The sequence below is a fragment of the Balaenoptera physalus genome (assembly GCF_965194825.1).
Source record: "Balaenoptera physalus genome assembly, chromosome: X".
Lineage (NCBI taxonomy): Eukaryota > Metazoa > Chordata > Mammalia > Artiodactyla > Balaenopteridae > Balaenoptera > Balaenoptera physalus.
In genome coordinates this window covers 39,458,782-39,481,484 of record NC_138903.1, presented here as the reverse complement: position 1 = coordinate 39,481,484, position 22,703 = coordinate 39,458,782, and the positions used below count along the sequence as shown (strand labels likewise).

General features: G+C 42.1%; 1 protein-coding gene across 1 annotated transcript in view; it reads right to left on the bottom strand.

Annotated features, from left to right (window-relative positions):
• Positions 1 to 22,703, bottom strand: part of MAOA (monoamine oxidase A) — a 72,146-nt gene that overhangs the window by 20,627 nt on the left and 28,816 nt on the right. Inside the window, exons 4-5 of the mRNA XM_082446460.1 lie at positions 4,104 to 4,208; positions 3,322 to 3,413 (exon numbers count right to left, since the gene is read on the bottom strand). Of these exons, the coding sequence (XP_082302586.1) occupies positions 3,322 to 3,413; positions 4,104 to 4,208 (197 nt within the window). The remainder of the gene's footprint in view (positions 1 to 3,321; positions 3,414 to 4,103; positions 4,209 to 22,703) is intronic.

Here is a 22,703-nt window from a genome sequence, read left to right as displayed (position 1 = left end):
CAAACCATCTAGCTTTCCTGTTGGCCCCTGCCCCCCCCCCAAACTCACTCTCCTTCATTGCTAGAAGATACCATGGAAACTTCTAGTCTCTCCCCAAAACTGACTCATTACTGGAAGACAACATCTTCCCACACCATCTACCCTTGCTGTCTGCCCCCATTAATTGCATCTCATTCCAGGAACATAAATCCCCCTATCTCATCCATCCTTACCATCTCCCCCTATGCTCTGTGGCTCATTCCTGGAATATACCATTCCTCCACACCATGCATCCTTCCTCCCCAACCCCCATCCTCTATGTCTCACTCCTAGAACAACCATCCTCCCACACCATCCATCTTTTCTGTCTCCCACATCCACAGTGGCTCATTCTTGATAGATACCATACACTCATCCTGTCCCCACCATCAACTATGGGTTAATCCTGGAACATAATGTAACAGGGAAGAGCTAAATCCGACTCCACCGTTGGACCTGTTTCTTTGACTTTAACCTTTGCTTTTCGTTGCTTTTGTTATTCTAATCATACATAATGGCCTGCCTCAGGGAACCCTGCCCCTCTGCTGTTCAGCTCACAGGGAGACAATCTGACCCCGCCCACCTGTGAATGGCTGCAAGAAAGAAGAAACTAACGCATCCCCTCACAGAGGCTGGTCATTCCAGGAGATGTTTTGCAAGACTGATGGCCCTTTTACTTTACTTCCTCACCGCCTCTCCCTCTCGGATTCTATAAAAGAAACTGGCATCCAGACTCCGAGAAGATGGTTTTTCAGAGACACTAGTCTGTCATCTTCTCGGTCTGCCGGCTTTCTGAATAAAGTCATATTCCTTGCCTCAACATCTCGTCTCCGATTCACTGGCCTGTCGTGTGGCGAGCAAAGAGAGCTTGGACTTGGTATCAATAACATCCCCCACAGGATCCATCCTTCCTGTCTCTCCCCTTGCACTATGGCTCTTTCCTGGAAGATATCATTCCACCAAACCATCCATCTTTCATGTCTCCCTCCATGCACTGTGGCTTATTCCTGGAAGACATCATTCCACCAAACCATCCATCTTTCATGTCTCCCTCCATGCACTGTGGCTTATTCCTGGAAGACACCATCCTCTCACACCACCCACTCCTCCTTTCTCTCCCATCAACTGGCTCATTCCTGGAAGATACCATAACACCACACTGTCCATCCTTTCCCTTTCCCCCATGCACTGTGGTTCATTCCTGGTGACACCATCCCACCAAACAAACCATCCTTACTGTCTCCCTTATGTACTATGGCTTATTTCTGGAAGATACCATCCTGTCACATCATCCACCTTTCTCCATCTATGCCCATCCACTGTGGCTTATTCCAGAAAGATATCATCATTCACATCATCCATCCTTACTTTCTCCACCATCCACTGTTGCTCATTCCTTGATGATACCATCTCCTCACACCATACTCTTCCTGTCTCACCCATCAGCTGACTTTATTCGTGGAAGATATCATCTCCCCACAGCATCCACTCTTCCTGTCTCCTCCATCAACCGACTTATTCTTGGAAGTTACCATCTACACATACCATCCCTCTTTCCTCTCTCCCCCCATCCTCTGTGACTCATTCCTGAAAGATACCATCATCTCACATAATATATCTCTTATATCCTCCACCAACTGGTGCATTCCCCAAAGATACTATCCCCACACCACACACCCTCCCCCCATCTACTGTGGCTTATCCTGGAAGACACCATCCCACCACACCATCTATCCTCCTGTCTCTACCCACGCACTATGGCTCATTCCTGGCACATACCATCTTCCCACACCATCCATCTTTCCTGTTTCCCCTGTCAACAGTGGCTCACTCTCAGAAGAAACCATTCTGCCACACCATCCACTGTTCCTGTCCCCTGCATACAATATGGTTTATTCCTGAATGTACCAACCCCACACACTATCCACCCTTCCTGTCCCCCTCCATGGTTAATGGCTCACTCCTGGAAGATATCATCCTACTGCACTATACATCCTTTCTGTCTCCCCTCATGCACTATAGCTCATTCCTGGAAGATACAATCCGACCCGTCCACCCTCCTATCTCCCCATCCACTGTTGCTCATTCCTGAAGATACCATCACCTCACACCATCCACTCTTCCTTTCTTTCCCATCAACTGGCTCATTCTTGGAAGATACCATCTGCACACACCACCCATCTTTCCTGTCTCCTTCCATCCACCGTGGCTCATTCCTGAAAGATACCATCCCCTCACAACATCCATTTTCTTGTTTCCCTCATCTACTAGATCATTCCTGGAATATACCACCTCCACACACCATCCACTCTTCCTAACTCCCCCATCCACTGTTACTCATCCTGCAAGAGAACACTTCCCCACACTAAACACCCTTCCTGTCTTCCCCCATCCACTATGGCACCTTCCATGAAGATTCTTAATTCCCACAGCATCCACCCTTCCTGTCTCCCCCCCATCTATTATGGCTCATTCATGGAAGATACCATCCTCTCACACCATCTACCTTTCCTGTTTTCCACATCCATTAGGGCGCATTCCTGGAAGATTCCTTGCCCCGACACCATCCATCCTTCCCTGTCCCTTCCCATCCTCTGTGGCTCATTCTTAGTTGATGTACTAACTCCTTGGTTTCTGTTTAAAGATTGCTTCAACAAGGAATCTGTCCTTTGCCATCAGACAGGTCAGGTTCCCAGTTTCAGTCTCTCCTAGAATTATGTAATATGTGTATAATGACAGTCTCTCCTGATAAAAATATATCAACTCCGTGAGGTTAGGGGCCATGCCTAACAAGTTCACCACCATTCCTCAGTGCTTCATACTGTGCCTTCACATAGCAGCCCCAAAATGCTGGCTGAATGATCTGTAAGTAACTCAGCTAATAACACAGATTCTCAGGGAAAACATATAGTTTATATTTTTCATTAATATAGACTAGCTTCCCTCCAGTTCTTCTATATTTATATGAAATTACTTTAATATCTTTCCAAATTGCTTCTGTAGCTGACCTCTATATTATCTGAAAACACAATTACTTCTTTTATTGCAAAGCACACAACTGTTTCATTAAAAAAAAGTTCAGCTTCCTTCACCTACTTTTCTTCTTACGTTTTAGATTCATTTTATGTTCAATCCTGCTCTGACTGTCTAAAGGGCCCCCAAAGTTGCTACTGATGGAAAGGTCATTAAGTTTCCTCTTAACTTTTTTCCTATAACTTATGAAGAAAAACACTGCAGTTCAAGATAGGATAGGAACGATCTGAAGGGAAGATAAAAGAAAATGTTTTAAATAGTCAAGGTTACTTTGTCCAGCAGATTTTTTCGATGAGATCTTTCATGGTCATCTTATCCCATTCCTCTGCATGTGGTGCCTCCCACGGTGCATCAGCTGGAATCTGCAGAGAAAGAAGGGCCCACATTTAGGTCTGATGGTTACTGCCCACTGCCCTGCCAAGAGGCCCTCAGGAGAACCTCTGAAAACTGGTTTCTCTGTCTATGTTGGACTGTGTGATTGGCATAGAATTCTATGTATAGATAGTGGTGGGTTTGGGATGGATAGCTCTTTGGATTCTATGCCTTAATGCTATTGCCAAAATAATAATAATAATACATAAATACATGTATAAATTAATATGTAATTATGATGGTCAACATCATAATTATTATTGAAAGCTAACACCCATTTTAAAACTTTGGGGAAACGAATCTTTCTCTCCTTTACTATCTCAAGTGGCATGACATATGGATAAGATCACTATAAGTAGGACTCCTGGCAAAAATATGTCACATAAATTCTCAGTGGCATAGGTTGAAAACACAGGCACACACATTAGTATCAGAGACATGTGGGTTCGAATCCTGTCCCTTGTTGTGTGGTCTTGGGGAAATTATGTAACCCCTTGGCACTGATTTTCTTCATTTGTAAAGTAGAAATACTACCAGCTTGGCAGAGTTGTTGGGTACACTGGAAATGATATGCATCAACGTCCAGAGCAATGTTCCCTGCACTGTGGAAGGATGGATACTAAACATTTGCTATTGATATTTCAGTAACAAGTCATGTGCAAGCTGCACACACACTTTACCTCCTTTCCCATGTTATCCATTGTCCGCCACAGATTGTTGTAATCCAGATAGGCAATGGGATTCCACACTGGAGGGAAGGCACCCCGAAATGGATAAGTTCTCCCCTGTAACATTTAAAAGCAAAGGATAATACCTTAAATTAGGATGACATTCAAAAAATCCCAAACCAACCAGCCTAAGAGCCATTTTCAAGGAAACAGGATCCTCTACTGTGTCAGAAACATCACCTTTGATGGACAGTAAATATATTTGACCTATACAGGCCCCAAATTTCAAATAGATTAGCAAGATTTCCCTGGTGTTATATTACCCGTTTTTAATTTACAGGAAATAATAGCCTTGAACTTGTTTCTACTTACATAGAATAAACAAACAAACAAACAAATAAATAAAGGTAGCTCATATTGATGCCACAATATCCTCAGCTCCTGAGTTCCTATCTAATCTCTTTGAAAGGATGTTCCCACTCAGATGAGAGCAGGATGATCACATGGAGGACTGTCTTTGGACCACATACAGGACTGGAATAACGAAGTGGAATATCTCAAACTATGTCTTAAGGTTCACACAGGCTAAATAAAGACTGACTAGACTATGGACCATGCCCAAAGTCAAGAATCAAAATATTAGAAATGTGGAATAATGGGCATTTGCCATTTGGGGTTGTCCAGCATCTGTTCCCCTTTACTAGTAAGCGCTTTGGTTTCTTCTTGGGAAACTGCATCTTCTCCTCTGTGAATAGATGTGTAGAAAGGACAGTCCTGGGTACCATTTCCCATTACAGAAGGCAATGGGTTAGATTCTTTCTCCCGCCTCGGCCAGGCTGTGAGTCTGTGGTATGAGTTTGGCCAATCACACACTCTCAGAGGACTCTGACCCTGCAATGGGTCACCCAAGGACAGAAGAAAGTTGACTCTGGGTTCTCCTTCCCCATGGCAGCATGCTGAGCAGATGCTTCCTGCTATAAAGACCATGGTTGTGGTTCCTGCCCCTAAATTGCTAGAGTTTCCTTGGTCTCTGCCCATTCTTAAGTGTGGCCCTTTAGCCTCCCATTGATTTTGTGGGCCCTCTGATATCCTTTCAGTAAATCCTCTCTTGTGAGCCTGAGTTGGTTTCTATTGCTTGGTACCAAAACCTCCAACACAAAGACAGCTAATTATTAGCCGCCATTTACTTCATTTCAGTTGTGTGACAGGCACTGTGCTACTGTGAGGGGAGGGCGAATCCTTAGGAAAACAGAGCATGTCTAGATAGTTTCTGAGACTTTATTTCCTTTTTTTTTTTTTTTTTGGTCGCACCGCACAGCTTGCAGGATCTTAGCTCTCCGACCAGGGATTGAACCTGTGCCCTCTGCAATGGAAGCACAGAGTCCTAACCACTGGACCGCTAGGGAATTCCCTTTATTTCCTAATTTAATTCCTTTTTCTTTAAAACATCTTGTAAACCTTCATAAGGTGAAAACATTGTCTATTAATACAATTTTGCACAAGATTTTGATTGTATCAAATAGAAACATATTCAATATTTGTAGAAAGCCTACTGTGTGCACTGAACAATATTAAGAGCTGGATTTTTTACAAAGGGCTAAAGCAAAACTCCTGACCATCAAGGCAGAGACATGAGACATCAGAGCATTTGCATTCATGTGTGCACACTCATACACACACACTCCAACTGAGTAAGAATATATGGCAGATATTAAGTGACAAAGAAGTAATTTTCCCTTCCACAGTAGCAAATTCAAATAACCTTGGCAGATTATGTGACCTGATTTCTTATCTGAAAATGCTATGCTGCAGTGCTCCAATATAACTTTTTAAGACTCCAAATCCTTTATCATCATCACTACCACCATCACCGCCATTATTACTAACATTTATTGAGATCTTTTTCCATGCCTGGTACTGGCCTAAGCTCTTCATGTGCGTTATCTCATGTAATGCTCACCCCAACTCTCTGGAGGCAAGAACTATTAATATTCCCATTTTATAAATGAGGAAACTAAAGCCCAGGGATGTTAGCTAGAAAACAGTGGGACAGAAATTTCCTGCTCCCAAAACCCTTGTTTATAAACCTTGAGATTTCCAGCTTCCTATATGGTTGATGGAATGTTGAGATGTCCTAGAGACATCTTAAACTTCCTGTTTAAAAGAAAGAGAACTTTGAAATGTGAAACTTATAAATCTTCCACACATCTTTTATGTTTCTAAGGAATAAACAAGGAAACTAAGAAGCTCTGGGGTAACAGGGTCAACTTTGGAAAATGCAGAAGCATGTTCTGAGAGAAACAGGCAGACACAAAAATAACTATGGAGAGGAGAGAGACTGGGTTAAGTAATAGATCACGGGCAGCTTTCAGAACAGTTGGTTCTTGTTATAATTCTTCCCTTAATTGAAATCGGGAAAAATCTATATGTTCCTTATGTTCAAGTAATAGTCTCATACCAAACTGATCTTCGCTTTGAAAAAAATTGTTTTAAAAAAACCTTCAAAAAAAAAAAACCTTCAATATGCTTAATCATCTGGGGACATTAAGTACTATAAATAAAATTCAACAAAATGTGTCCCACATTCCCAATGAACTTCTTCACAGGATGATACCAACCAGAATATGATTTCACACAAGGTCCTAAAGACCCCATGATCTGAGCTTTGATAAACAAAGGGAGGTGGCAGGAGAGGTGAAGAGTTCAGGGAAAGAGAAGGGTCTAGCCTGGCAATCATTTTTAGAAATGGGAGCCATGGAATATTTTAAAAGAAGATCATAAAGGCCCACCATGACATTAATTTTTATCCTGTTGACAGAGGCACCAAGTTGATAGAAGGATTTCATGAGTGTTTCACTCTTAGCAGTTTTTGGCTTTTCTCTTTTTTTGGGGGGGGGCTACTTTGGGTCTTTGTTGCTGCGTGCGGGCTTTCTCTAGTTGTGGCGAGCGGGGGCTACTCTTCATTGAGGTGCACGGGCTTCTCACTGCGGTGGCTTCTCTTGTTGCAGAGCACGGGCTCTAGGCGCATGGGCTCAGTAGTTGTGGCTCGCAGGCTCTAGAGCGCAGGCTCAGTAGTTGTGGAGCACGGGCTTAGTTGCTCCGCGGCATGTGGGATCTTCCCGGACCAGGGCTCAAGCCCGTGTCCCCTGCATTGGCAGGCGGATTCTTAACCACCGTGCCACCAGGGAAGCCCTGGCTTCTCTACTCTTATTCCACAGAAAAATCTAATTTGCTAAAGAAATGCATGTATGTGGGAACAGGCACGTACCTCTTCCTTTCTCACAAGACCCTGGAAGGCTTATTTCCTCCATGGCCTGCGTCTAAACTAAACAACTCAAGACTACTTTTTGCATGTGTAAATCTCTAAAGTAGGGCAATGGGAGGGCCTGGAGACGGCTCTTGGTTGGGTGAGAACTGCTTGCGAACAGACCTTCTCAGTATCTTAAATGTGATTCTATAGTTTCCCCACAAAAGTGTCAGCTGTTTCGCAATCCTAAACCACTTCTCAGCAAGAAATGCCTTTAAGACCTAAGAGTGTGAGGCAGGATCTCCTGGAATACTTCTACATGGCTACTGCTCTTGAAAAATTAAAATTAAAAAAAATCTTGGGTAAAAGTCAAGTTCCATTTTGTGCCTATACTATGAAACCTTCCTACCCTTACTAAGTGGCCTTTAATCTCTAAAATGTCTCTGACACAGCAGAAGTTGATGTCGAGTAGAATACAGTGTCCCTGGAATTGTGCCCCAAATACTTAAGTTCCTTTGAGAAACCACACCTTCAATCTACCAGTGTTCATAATAAAGGGAGACTATTGCCAGGAGAGGACAGTTTTTTTTTTAATTTAATTTTTTTTATTTCTTGGATGCTCGCCCAATTAGGGCGGGGGAAGGCGTTCTTAACACACTGATGGTAGTGAGCAAGCTATTTTATGTTATTAACATTTTATTAAGAAATATGCCATATATAATAAAAATAGATAGCTTAAAGAGGAATAATAGAAATGAACAACCATGTGCACACCATCCAATTTGAGAAGCGTGATATCACCAGTTTAGAAGTACACCATGTGCTTCTCCCCATCACGTCCAGCTCCCTCTGCCCAAGACAGAGCCACGGTAGTGAATTTTATGTTTACCACTCCTTTTCTTTTCTTCCATCTGCCCTGTATACATACGTAGATGATACACTGTTTTGTTTTGCCTATTTTTGAGCTTTATATAAACGGACTAAGACACACACGAATGTCCATTGTGGAGCACTGAAAATGAATAAACTGTGAACAACACCAATCAACATGGATGTATTGATATCTTTAAAATATGTTGGTGCGGGAATTCCCTGGCAGTCCAGTGGTTAGGACTCGGCGCTGTCACTGCCGGGGCCCCAGGTTCAATCCCTGGCTGGGGACTAAGATCCCACAAGCCATGCAGCGTGGCAAAAAAAAAAAATGTTGGTGAAAGAAGCAAGTCAAAGAATACATGTAGTATGAGTCCATTTATATAAAGCTCAAAAATAAAGAGGACAATTTGTGGCTTCCACATCATTCTTTATTGTTGGTCCTATAAGATAAGCCAGCAAGTAGCATTTACCGATTGGCATGTTGGAGAATTTCAGCTCTCTGTACTTTTATAGCTTAGTTAAACAAAAGGAAATGAGTGTTGGGACTTCCCTGGTGGCGCAGTGGTTAAGAATCCACCTGCCAATGCAGGGAACATGGGGTCGAGCCCTAGTCCGGGAAGATGCCACATGCCGCGGAGCAACGAAGCCCACGAGCCACAACTACTGAGCCTGCGCTCTAGAGCCCGCGAGCCACAACTACTGAGCCCGTGAGCCACAACTACTGAAGCCCGTGCGCCTAGAGCCCGTGCTCCGCAACAAGAGAAGCCACCGCAATGAGAAGCCCGAGCACCGCAACGAAGAGTAGCCCCCGCTCGCCGCAACTAGAGAAAGCCTATGCACAGCAACGAAGACCCAACGCAGCCAAAAATAAATAAATAAATAAATAAATTTATTTAAAAAAAAAAAGGAAATGAGTGGTATTAAAGAATATCATAGGCCAGGGAGGAAAGCTGCCAAATATTTTTCTTTAATCATCTTGAAAATAAACAGATATGTTCTGCATTGATTTAGGAACATGTCTGCCCAACCCATATGAATTCCTTGGCACCATTCTAGTCCCACTGTTTTGTGACAGGCCTGTAAGAGAAATCTTTTGGTGGTTTATTTTCTATAGTTAATAACAATGCTTTAAATAAAGAAATCATCTAAAAAGAGACCCATTAAATAAGATCGTGTTTTATCAGTAGTTAAAAAAATCATCTTCTTCCTCTTTCCATATGCAGGTAGACAAACTCTTTTCAAACATTATACATAGTGCTACTTTACCCAGAAAAAGCCATCATAATCGACACGGAAACATCTATCCTATCTTTTCTTCTTTTTTTTTTGGCCATGTCACGAGGCTTGTGGGATCTTAGTTCCCCAGGGACCAGGGATTGAACCTGGGCCCTCCGCAGTGAGAGTGCCAGAGTCCTAACCACTGGACTGCCAGGGAATTCCCATATCCTATCTTAATGTATTGGTTCTCCCAAGTGGCCATCTGGTTCCTCTGTTCTTCTTTGCAAGACCCTTTCTTCTCTCATCTACTGACTCCCCCGGGGTCTGATCCTCAGCCTCCCTTGGCCCACCCATTTCCCTGGGGAACTCATCCATCGTCTGGATTTATTATTATTATATTTGCACAGTCTCATGGTTTGCATTTTTCATGCCTCTGCTCCCTCTACCTCTCACACAACTTCAAGGGCTAGCAGCACATTCCTAAGTTCATGACCTGATTTTCATCTTATGCTCAGTCCCCTCTCTTAGGACTTGTACAGCTAAAACAACGGGCACTTGAGTTGTGCAATCTCATCCCTGGAAGAAGAGAACCATTACACTCAGGTATAAATAATGCCATAACATCAAGAATAAAAGGTTTCAAATGCATTGTTATGCCTTCTTTCCCAAGGGACTCTAGGTATATACAGACATTACAAACAAACCATTTAATATGGAAATAATATGAGTTCTTCTGGATGCTCTTGGGTAAGTAAAGATAACTGAGAGGGCATTGAAAAAAATATTTTTCCTCTTTCACAAATGCCATTAACTCAGGAGAACTAGGCAGTTAGAAAAAAGATGAAAATATTACACTGTGAGGATGAGCGGCTGTTTTTCTTTAACAGCTTTATTAAGATATCATTCACATACTCTATAATCCATCCATTTGAAGTGTACAATGCAGTGCTTTTTAGTATATTCACAGAGTTGTGAAACCATCACCACAGCTAATTTTAGAACATTTTCATCACCCCAAGAAGGAACCCTTACTCGTTAAAAGTCACTCTCCATTCTCTCCTACCCCATTTCGAAGAACTGCCAAACTATTTTGCAAAGCAGCTGCCACCCTTTTACATTCCCACCAGCAATGCATGAAGGTTCCAATCTCTCCATATCCTTGTCGACACTTGTTATTGTCTGTCTTTCTGATTCCAGTCATCCTGGTGGATGCAAAGTGGTATCTCATTGTGGTTTGGACTTGCATTTCCCTGATGACTAATGATAGCCAAAAGTCAAATCTGGCTTGGTGAGTGGAAGGTCATATTGTTGAGCCCATACATTGTCTCCGTCCTTGATGCCATGGCCACTTTGTATGTGGGCCCACTGAGCAAGTGATAGTGGAAAGAGATGGTGTGATGGCTTTGTACTGTGTCAACTTGTTCAGGCTGAACTGGATTTCCCAGAGTTTTCTTTCCTATATATTTCTGGTTAGGGTCACAAGAGAGATTCTTATGGGAAATTTAGAGAGTAAAAGTGAAGCAGCCACTCATTTTGTAGTTCACACACATTATTGCTGATTTTCATGGCATGAGATAGCGTCTGGGCCTGCAACTACTCCACCCTTCTGGGATCCTCCTTCAGCTTCTACAACTCCTAGGCCTGGTATATGTATTTAGCTCTATGATGAAGGGTCCTGTCTTCTGCAAGACACCCACAGTGTCAAGATCAGAGGCAACAAAGACTGATCTGGACTCCAGCTCACGCTTGTGGGTTCCAGCTTGTTCTTGCTTTCCTCCATCATACATCTATCTTCCCTTCCTGACTGCCTGCCCTTCAAGCTCCAGCATCAGATGCAAAGACAAGAGCCTTACAAAGACTCCCACAATTAGGTAAGGCCAAATCCCTATAATAAATCCTTTAATAGTTTTGCTTATCTCACTGAACTTTGACTGATTATCCTAAGGATGGATCATCTTGCACCTGATTACTAAAGCTTACTCTGCAGCAGATGCCCAATGGTCAGCATTCAACATGGGACACAAGGGCAACCCCAGCCAGTGAGGGACATGGATAAATTATCTCAGCTTCTCTGTTCTTCATGGGGCAATTCTTTGGCACATTCCACACAGTTCCTCAGGGAGAACTAGGGGGAATCGAGCCTCAGTTGCCCACAGCTGTAACAACTCATTAACCCTTTATTGGCATTTATTCCCTTCCCTCCTATAACACTGTCTTCAGGCGCTATATCTGGAGGTTGGTAAAGTGCTATATTGAGAGCCCTTGGATATTCTGAGTGATATACACTCCTATAGAGAGTCTGGGGGGAAATGTGTCTTATACCGAAGTCTACGTAAGTTGATATTGGTGTTTGATGTGTCTAGTATTTGAGTGGAATAGCTGAGACATTAGAGGATAGGTGGACAGACCCTTTTGAGAACTTTTTCTTAGGGGACCTAGAGTTTTTAGGGAAAGGTACTCTTCACTGTTACCAGATTTGATCTAGAAAGATCAGTATCACTATCTCTAGTGAGAATGAAGGGGCTTTGGTCCCGGTAGAGTAGTGGTTCTCAACCAGGAGTGATTTTGCTCCCCAGGTTATATTTGGCAATGCCTGGAGAAAGTTTGGGTTGTCACAACTGGATGGGGGATGCTGCTAGATATCCTACAATGCACAGGACGGCCCCATTACGACAAAGAATTATCCAGTTCCAAAAGTCAATAGTGCCCTGGTTGAGAAACGCTGCTGTAGAGTAACATATAAATGTGAGTGAGTATCACTAACTTTTCTGGAATCCAACCCTTTCCATTTGCAAGATTCCTGGATTTGTAGCAGAAGTTGCCTCGGAATAACTCAGGGTGCAGGGTATAGGGATCCTGCCGTCAGGCCTACTAAATTAGGGGTGTGTGGCCAGGCAACCTCTGTTTTTAACAAATCCCAGGTAATCCTAATGTTCACTAAAGCTTGGGTCTTATCACATTATAGTGTTTGTATAAAATTCCTCTTATTCATTTAGCTATGCATGTTGTCAAATTATTTGAATGAAGAAAAGTAAAAATAAAAATACCTACACCATTTCTTTTTAATCCTTATCTTTATTAAACTTCAAAAAAGACTAAAGGAAATGGGGACTTCCCTGATGGTCCAGTGGTTAAGACACCGCACTCCCAATGCAGGGGGCCTGGGTTCAGTCCTACGGACATGCAGAACTACGGCCTGCGTGCTGCAACCAACGGAGCCCACATGCCGCAACTAAAGGAGCCCACATGCTGCAACTAAGACACAGCGCAGCCAAATAAATAAATAAATATTTTTTAAAAACTTAAAAAAAAAAGACTAAAGGAAATGATGATTTCTGTTATGGTTGTCCATTTTCTTCATTAATATTTATTTCCTCTTAAATCTTTTTCTTAAAAAATCATTTAGTTACTTTACTCTTCTTCCTTACATTTTTGATTTTACTATGCCTGGATTCCATGTCTGATTTCTCTTGCTTTTTACTGCTCCAAGGTAAAATCTTGTGATCATAATAAGTGAGATGCATCACAGGGTGGTACATTTCGACAGCTTTTGATAAATTTAGCAAGTTCACTATGTCTTTGAAGATATTCAGAGGTCCACATTATATATGTATTAAGTTTTTAATATATATGTAGGTGTACAGTAGGCATACCTTTGTTTTATTATGCTTCACTTTATTGCACTTCACAGATGCTGTGTGTTTTTTTTTTTTTACAAATTGAAGGTTTATGGCAATCCTGTGTTGTCAGATGATGGTTAGCACTTTTTAGCAAAAAAATATTTTTAAATTAAAGTACGTACTTTTTTTATACATAATGTTCTTGCACACTTAATAGACTACAGTATAGTGTAAACATAACTCTTATATGCACTGGGAAACAAATTTGTGTGGCTCACGTTATTGTGATATTCACTTTATTGCAGTGGTCTAGAACTGAACCCGCAATATCTCTGAGGTATGCCTGTGTGTGTGTGTGTGTGTGTGTGTGTGTGTGTGTGTGTGTGTGTGTGTGTGTATAATTTGTTTAAACCCAGCTGGTACCTGGCAGAGGCAGAGTTCATGTCTCCATGCTTTTGGTTCAGGCTCCCCCGGCCCCTACCTCTGTGCCTCAGTCTCCATGTTAGAAAGATTGGACCTGCAGTGCCACTGAGCTGGATACTCCATCGAGAGCCTATTAGGATGTGCTTCTAGGCCTGGAGGTTGTAGGCATGAGTGAATATTGATCTGAGGGAGACATGGTCCCAAAGATCTCACCTTGCTGCCTACGTCGGAAACCACTTCAGCTTCCTCTGATGCACTAGAGCACTTTGTTCATTGCTCATGGCACTTTGCCGTTTTCTACAATGTATTAAACGGAATTAAGTACATGTCTTGCCTTCTGGACTAGTCTCAACACACCTGAGAAGGACTACGCCTCATTTCCTACACTGCCTTGTAAATACCAAGGTTCTAAGAAATGCTTATTAAATGAAGGAATAAGAAGAAGAGTGGAATTCTTGCTTTTTTATAGCCCATCTCATATCACATCTAGTTCCCCCAGGCCCCAGAAAGGGTCCACTCTCTTTCTACACAAATGACCCCCTCTTTTCCCGCCTCAGACAAGACCTTCGAATGAATGCCAATTTTGCACTTATTTTTCCTTATCAATTCACAGGCATACCTTTTCTAAAATAGCCATAATCAATATTACCATCAAATTTACTAGAATGCACTATGTGTAAGGTGTGAAGGGAAGAGAAAGATGGGAGACTCACTTTCTTAGGGAACCTAAATCCCTAAAACCATTTTCTATGTTTGCATTTCTCACTCTGATCTTTCTGGGTGCTATATGAAAATGAGTTCCATGGTCATAAATCTGGGGAATCCTGGTTTATAGTTAAACAGCTTTTTCTTTAAATTGCTGGTCCTCATAAGACTCCTAATTTGCTAATGGACATCTTGGCTCTCAAAGATAGGGTTAGAATATGGAGCACTTGCAAAATTTATCTGACCAACAAACCTCCTCTTTTGCAAAGCACTTTTGGGATTAATATTGCTTGGAAAATATTCCCTTAGGCATGCTTTCTTCATATTCTGGCTAGCACTGGTAGGGGCCTGAGAGAACACAGGAAAACATGGGCTAGAAAGAAGACCTACAATAACCAGAATATTTTCCAAATGCTACAAATGGGAGTAAATTCTCACACATACCTCTCCTGCACAAAAGGGTACATCATCCCACAATACTGAGTCAAATAGCAGAAATCAAATGAAGTTGTTAGGGGAACCACTGACCGAAACCGCCCGCCCTGGCCAGGCACCATAGTAACCACTTGCATGAGTTATCTTACAGCAGGAGGTCCTGGTAAGGAATGCAGAACTAACAAGCTACCACCAACTAGAAGAATTCAGGGAAGGTCAAAAGGAGAGAGGAAATGCCAGTCCGCATGGCCTACCATCTTCCCAGAATCCTTCTCGCTGGAATCCATCTTGGCTGAGCGATGCACACGCCACCAGGAAGGACCCTGAGTCAGAATGAGTGGCCAGAGATAACCCGAAAACTAACCCCATTACCATAAAACCCCAGACTGCGAGCCACGTGGCAGAGCAGTTCTCCTGGGTTCCCTTACCCTGCTGCTCTCCTCCCAGGCGCCCCTTCCCAATAAAGTGTCTTGTTTTGTCAGCACGTGTGTCTCCTTGGACAATTCATTTCCGAGTGTTAGACAAGAGCTCACTCTCTGGCCCTGGAAGGGGTCCCCCTTCCTGCAACAAAATCACTTGTACATCTAGCTAAAACTGCAAGTGCTTTGTGCTGAGTCTCAGGTCTGGGCTCTGCCCCTTGGAACAGGGCAGTACAGAGGAAAAGTACATCAGAGCAGGTGGAGAGGGTCCAGGGCAAAGCAGAACTTCTTGCCAGAGAGGCTGTTAACTGAGAGCATCCACTTTGTGTATCCCAGTGACCGGGCAGATGCAGCCCTGCCCCTCTACTGGATGGAGTTACCTCAGTGATGGCTCACGCGATCATGATGGTAGAGATGTGATAAGGGCTTGCACTGGGAGGGAGGGTGGACCATAAGATTCTTAGCACAATCTTCCCAACATTTGGACATCAGAAAAGTATTTTTTAATACGCTACAGATTGGGGGAAAGTCACAGATACTCAGGACTTCTTGGGTGGGTGCCCAAATAATTATGTAGATTAGCGAGTGACTGCACCCATGTCTGTGTCTCAGGGTTTCCTTTTATCACCTGCTGCTGGTCAGGAAGTACGAGCCAGTAGTGATTTCCTCCCATGTGTCTAAAGCCTGATGTTTTTTTCAGAGACATTTATCTGTTGGATATGGCTGTGAAACTAGGCCACTGGGTACTTTGGCAAACACACAAAATTAAATCTCAGCCTGAGGTTCACTGTGTATCGTTTGAGTCTGACAAATTACATGAGAGCTATGGGAATGAAAGCAAATGGACTAATAGTTCGGTAATTATTTTCTTTGTGTGAAAAACCTGATATGAGCAAAGTCTTTTAAATGAAAAGGACCCAGTTCAACAGCTTTTGGGATCAAAGTGTTGATTACATTTAACTATAATTAACACTCAAATTTTCTGTGATTCCACCTAGAATTTTCTTCTTCTAGTTGCACTAAACCCAAGCACAAGGCAAAAAATAAAATGAAGTGCTATGAAAACAATACTGGGCTGTTCAGATATAAAGTATCAACATTATTTCCATTATTTGTCTCTTTTCAGTTCCAAGTTCTGTGTCTGCTAAGGTTAATTATCAACTAGGCTTTCACATCTGCCTGTCGTCTGTCTGTCTCTCTTTTCTCACTCACTTCTGTAGGGCCTTGAACCAAATACTTGCACTCTTACAACTTTCTCCTATCTCTAAAGTAAGAATAACTGTCACTTACTAAAACTCTGAGATCCACTAGGTTTTCAAAAGGTATTCGTTCATTGAGTTTGATACACAAGTGAAAAAGCTTGGAGTCCACACCTGAGACAGAAGGCTATATAGTAGCATCGATCTTGTTAAGTGGCAGGACAGGGCAATGACAGGAAAGGCTTTCTGGCAGGGTCAGTGGGACAAGAGAACTTCCCTTCTTCAGGAGGCCCAGAATGGACAAGATCTGGGATTTGAAACTGAGCAGGACCCTGTGGGGGTCCTCCCTGTAACAAATCCTTTCCACGGCCCCATTTCTAGTTCGTAGGGAATAGGCTTCATTCAGCCTCCTAGACCTTCCCTAAGTTCCAAAGGGCAGATTCAAACAATTGCTAATGAGGGAAGGAAGGGGGATGCAGAAACAAAGGAGGAGCAGTCAAGAAACAATAGTGCATACTGAGCCTGTGCTCTAGAGCCCGCGAGCCACAACTACTGAGCCTGTGTGCCACAACTACTGAAGCCTGTGCACCTAGAGCCCGTGCTCCGCAACAAGAGAAGCCACCGCAATGAGAAGACTGCGCACCACAACGAAGAGTAGCCCCCGCATGCTGAAACTAGAGAAAGCCCGCATGCAGCAACAAAGACCCAACGCAGCCAAAAATAAAATAAATGAATAAATAAATTATATATATGTTAAAAAAAAAAGAAACAATAGTGCAGCGATGAAAGCAGGGTCCTGGTTCCTGCTCAAGGAATATACATAACAACATCTTTGAGTGCTTCTGCAGGAACTAAGGTCCCCACCCAGGTGGAGGATGGTAGTTTCAGGCTGAGCACGAGATTCCTGGAGCATCGCCCTGTTACCTCACCACCCACCAATCAGGAGAAAGTCACACACCCTGCAGCCCTCACTCTAAATTTTGCCTATAAAAGCTTCTACCCGAAAACCATTGGGGAGTTCGGGATTTTTGAGCACAAGCCACCATTCTCCTTGTTTGGCCCTGCCATCAACCTTTCTCTGCCCCAAACTCCGACGTTTCAGTTTGTTTGGCCTCACCGTGCATTGGGCCCTGGAACTTGTGTTTGGTAACAGATTCATAGGACATTAGGGGGTTTTTAAAGGTTTCAACTATTAGAAGGCTACTCTGCAAAAGTTTATGATTAAGCCTTTTGGTTGGGGTATTTGGGTGTGTGCTCTGAGGTGGGAGTAGGGGCTACAGAGGGAGGAAGTAGAAAGCAAGGACGGGGGAGGCTGGGGGAGATATGAACCTCAAACTGGCAACTACATTCTAACCTGAAAGGTCAGAACCTCTAGGAGTTGCGTAATCACAGAGACTAGAGCAGTTTCTCTTGAGGAAGCTGCTTTTATGTTTCATTCTATTCACAAGGTTCTTTTAGCCATTAACCAAAATGCCAGGGCCCCACTTGAGGAGGTGATCGAAAAGTTCCACAGCCTCAGTGAGAGAAATGCTTTGTGTCTGACCTAATCCCCTTTCTATGCTGCCAGTGAAGGCCAGTCCAAGGCAGGAGGGTGACTTTAGACTACTTCTCAATGAATGGCTAGAAAATGCCTTCTGTAGTGAATTACTTCCTATTAAAAATGAATGAAAGGAAGATGAAAAGCATTCTGTGGATGGTAGCACAACAATATGAATGTACTTAATGTCGCTGAATTGTCCACTAAGTATGGTTAAGATGGTAACTTTTATGTCTATTTTATCACAATTAAAAAAAAAAACAAATGAAAGGGGAAAATCGAATCATTAACCTGACTTTGCTATATATAGGGCTGTCACTTCAACTGAGTAGAAACTTCATTCTCTAGAAACTAAATCTGAGATTTACTCCTGAAAGTTTATAGGAAAAAGAAAGGAGCCTTTGAGAGAAAATGGCTAATGCTGACCTAGCTTTCTAAACAGTACAAGGCTTTAAGAGTAATTTCTGTCATTAAGCTTTCCTATGATCCACAGGAAGTAAATGAAGTCTTTTAAAAATGGAGAGGAAAAAAAGAATGGAAGTTACTAGCAACTGTTTTTTACAAGCTATGTCTATATATCTTTATACTGAATACTTGATAGATTAGAGTGAAAATATGTAAACATTTTGAGTCTCTCTGCTTTTAAAATCCTAGGTATAATTATAGTTTAGAGGAAAAAAATCCCTTTTTTATTACTTCATTTCTATGATCAACAAAGAATTTTTTATCATGAACACAGGCCCATTACCACTTGGCTGTCCTTACCTAATTGTCTTTCTTCATCTTCTACTCTGACTTATACAAATTACTTTAAATCCTCTTTTTTCTTTTTTAAACCAGGCAGAGTATAATGGCATAAAATAAAATACTCTTATCTAGATCATACTTTGATTATTAAGTTTACGTAAGTCACTTATGAAAAAGAATATACAGCCAACAATTTCAAGCCATGCCCCAGACCTCTAGCCTTAGTATTTTAACACAATAATAGAATCTGTCTTCTTCAGCCTGCTGGGCCTAACTGGGCTGGCCTCGGGGTTTCTCAGGAGTCAAGCGCTCACTGAAGGCCAGAGGGGGACCAGATCTATGGCTCAGGATACAAGAGAAGAGGCCACTCTGGTGAACAGTACCACATATGACTCCTAGGCACACCCACTCCCCTCCAACCGCTGGAGTCCACAGGAGCCCTTACAGCCAAAGTGGCATCTTAGGACTCCAAAGCCTGTTGGGGGTAAGGTGATTTTTGTCATATCTTGGAGCAGTTTATTAAAGAGGTTCACAAGTTAACTCTGCTCACAGAATAAGGAACAATGTGATGTAACTCACAGAACCTGGGCTCAAGAGATGGAAAGCCTCACGTTGGCTCCTAATCTCTCTGAGACTCAGTTTTCTCATTTGTAAGATGGGAGAAATAATGCTTATTACCTCAAAGGATCATTGGGAAGCTCAAATGAGGTAACACAGGTATAGGCACATTACAGATGGAAGGCAACACCAATGCATAGAGCCAGGAGGGATGAATTTAGGTGATTAAAAGAAAGACATGACAATCAACATCCCTACAAGAGCCTAACACCTTTGGCTTCTTGAGCTTCCTACTGAGACGGGTTGAAAGTGAAAGTATAATTTTCTTTGACAAAAGAAAAGAGTTCTATGAGTTGGTATGGAAAGGTGTTAAAAGCAGCTTAAAAATATATTGTCCCCAATCCAAAGGAAACACCCGATTAGAAGCAAGAGGTCAAAGACGCAGTTATATCTGGCAAGCATTAAGACAAACTGATAAAAAATACATCCTCTGCTTTCAATACAGCCTACTGGCTAAAACAAAGTTCACCTCTTAGCAACAACAAAAAAAATTACTTAGTATTCCAGAACACACACGTTCTGAAAAGCCTGTGGTTTCAGTCGTTGGCATAGAAACATGGAGTAAATGGCTGTGGGAAGAACAGAACCAATACTCGGAAAAATTGCTTGCTAAGCTGTTACTATCAGGAAAGCCTATGTTGTTTTAAATAAATCTTTATCACACCGTTCTCTAAAAACAAATGTGTGGTCTATATTTATAGTCTTGATTTTTATTTAGAGAGGATGTGAAAAGCAGGGAGAAAGTGAGAATGCATGAAAATGTCAATATCTCCTTTAAAGTAGTTCCTGCAAAATGCCTTGCTCCATCTCTGGCAGTGTTCTCCCTCTTGACACCCTACCTGCATTATTATGATCTGGAGGAACCCATGGAAAGAAAAAAAAAAAAAAAGAGGAATCAAGTATTTCTTTCTTCTTCTCCAAGACCTGGCACTGCTATATTTAACAGTCTCCACAACTCAATGAAACTAACTCATAAAACGATCGTAATGATGGTGCATCTTCTTTACTAATACAAGTAATCAATCAATCGATCCAAGAGGCATTCAAGTCCACCTGCTTCCTTTACACCTTCCAAAAGAAAAGAATCCATAGAGAACATTTTAAACATATCTAGCTGACACCACTTCAAAGCCACCTTTTAGGTTAAAGATATGATTAATTTATATTAATTTCACAAATCAGATGTAGTCTCCGAAATAAAGCTGTATTGAATTCACAACATTCATAAAACCTGCTCACCGTAGGAACCAGTCAAGAACCCTATTACATGAGAATCAGGATCTACTAAACCAGAATTAGAATAGAGATTCTATTCACAAGATCCATGAAGGATAAAGGCAGAAATGTTAGCGAATATTATTTCTTTACTTATCTCCTCCCTTGAGATGGCAAGCTCCATGTGAGCAGAAACTTGGATCATGTATCCACCACTGTATTTCCAGCCTACAACAATATCTGGTACAGAGTTGATTGTCCAGTAACGACTTACTGAAACAGTGAATGAATTTAGCATAACCATATGAACCTTCTAAAAATGGAGCAGATAGTCTCTGGGGGAAGGGACAGGTTGGAAACCACCACCTAACATCTGTCCCCAGTGCTTCTGAGGCTCAGGCTTGGAACTCCACATAGTCATGTCAAAACTTGCACTGTAAACACAATCTAGCAAAGGTCAAGAATAGTTCTCTGGTGAACACTAAAAATCATCCTAGAGTAGGTTGAAACTGGATGCACTACAGTCTGCTGACAGAAGAAACAATGGAGGCATTCTTTAAGGCTGCACATCAGGAAAATTTAAGAGCTGAAGCAATCTGGATCATAAAGAATATGGCTTGGTGTAACTAGACAGTGGCAATCTTCCAGTGATTCACCCACTTCATTTCAGTGTTATTTACAGAAAAGAATACACTGTATTAGATTACAGAAGCTGGGGTTGTCACGAGAGCTGATGCAGAAAGTGTCACAAAGACAATTTGCATTATTAACCCAATCTACTATCATGTCGGGGGGGGGGGGGGAAGTCCATTTTTTCCCTAGAAGCGAACAGAACAGTGAGAGTTGAGGTATTCTTAAATAAGTGGAATTATTTTTTGCTATACAGTTTATTATCAGTCTTACCTGGAATAGTTAGATGAATATCTTTCTGCTTTTTCCCTAATCTGGCCTCCTCACTTTCTAGTTTCCTGGTCATTATAAAAACATCCACTACCCTGAGTATTTCTCATTGCAGAAATGATATGATTTATTAGAAACACTAGCAGCAAGGCACTTATTCAGATAAAATAAATTAACCTCTACTGATGCACTAGTTTTTTACCTTAACTTTGCTATCTACCTTGGGTGAAAATATGTGTTCCTTGGCAGGGTAAAGTATGTGAGAGGACGGTTTAATGGTAAGTATTTATTTATTTGCTGTGCTGCGCGGCTTGCGGGATCTTAATTCTGCAACCAGGGATCCAACCTGGGCCACAGCAGTGAAACCACCAAGTCCTAACCACTGGACCGCCAGGGAATTCCCTAATAGTATTTCTATTCTCCATCTTCTTATTAGATGAGATCGTCTTAAATGAAAAGAACAGTGTTTAGCATCTTAAATACGTGCTTATTTGTAAGTAAATCCTAAAATTCATGAAGAGCATGTGCTCAGGGGGTAGGCAGACCACTATTAGTTTTATACCTTTGTTCAAGTCACTTTACCTCACTGAACCTCAGTTTTCTCCTCTGTAAAGTAGAGCATAAGTTTGCTCAGATTCCAGGATAATCATCAGACTCATATGCTTCCCAGTTGGACTAGACAGTGAATTTATACGACTGTTTAATTAGCAGTTGAGTGCAAAGGATTTGGTTTCTCTCCCTACATTAAATATGATAATACAGGTAAAAGTGCTCCATAAAGGTTAGTTGCTATTACTCTTACCTTTGTTATCACTTACTAGTCCGGGTAAACAACATGCCGTGCAGAGATGACAAAGTGGGGAAGCAAAGGAGTTTTTCCTTTTTGATCATGGCCTATTGAAGCCAGCATTCATAAACACTTTGTATAATTCTTTCGTAGTTTCTTCATTTCTCCCTTGACCTCTGAACCTCATTATTCTAAAGGCTACTGGTTTGTTTTTTCATGTGTCTCACTGCCAGACTCTCCCAAGCATCCCAATCCAACCCAGACCAGCTATCAGAGTTTCCCAAGATTCCTGGCCTCCCTGATTGCACATCGGTGTGCATATACTTCAAGTATCCTTCATTCCCTGCTCTGAAAGGCCCTGAAGATGCCAGACCCACATGATTGCTGGGGTGGAGTGGAGGCTTAAATGTGTCTGTTGAGAAGTGATGTGGTTACTGGTGTGGGAATCCTGGCATTAGAATGAGTAAATAACCCCAGTTCCAGGAAATGGGCTACAATGTCAGATCGGAAACTTGATTTCTCAAGGCACATTTCCAGACTCCAGCTGCTCCACGTTCGGCTTCAGTAAGAAAGAATAACACGGGCAACAGCTGCTGTTTCTTGAGTGGATATCAGAACTTAGAGTTTAAACAATCTCTTGTTTAAATAGTAGGAAACTGCACAACTGAG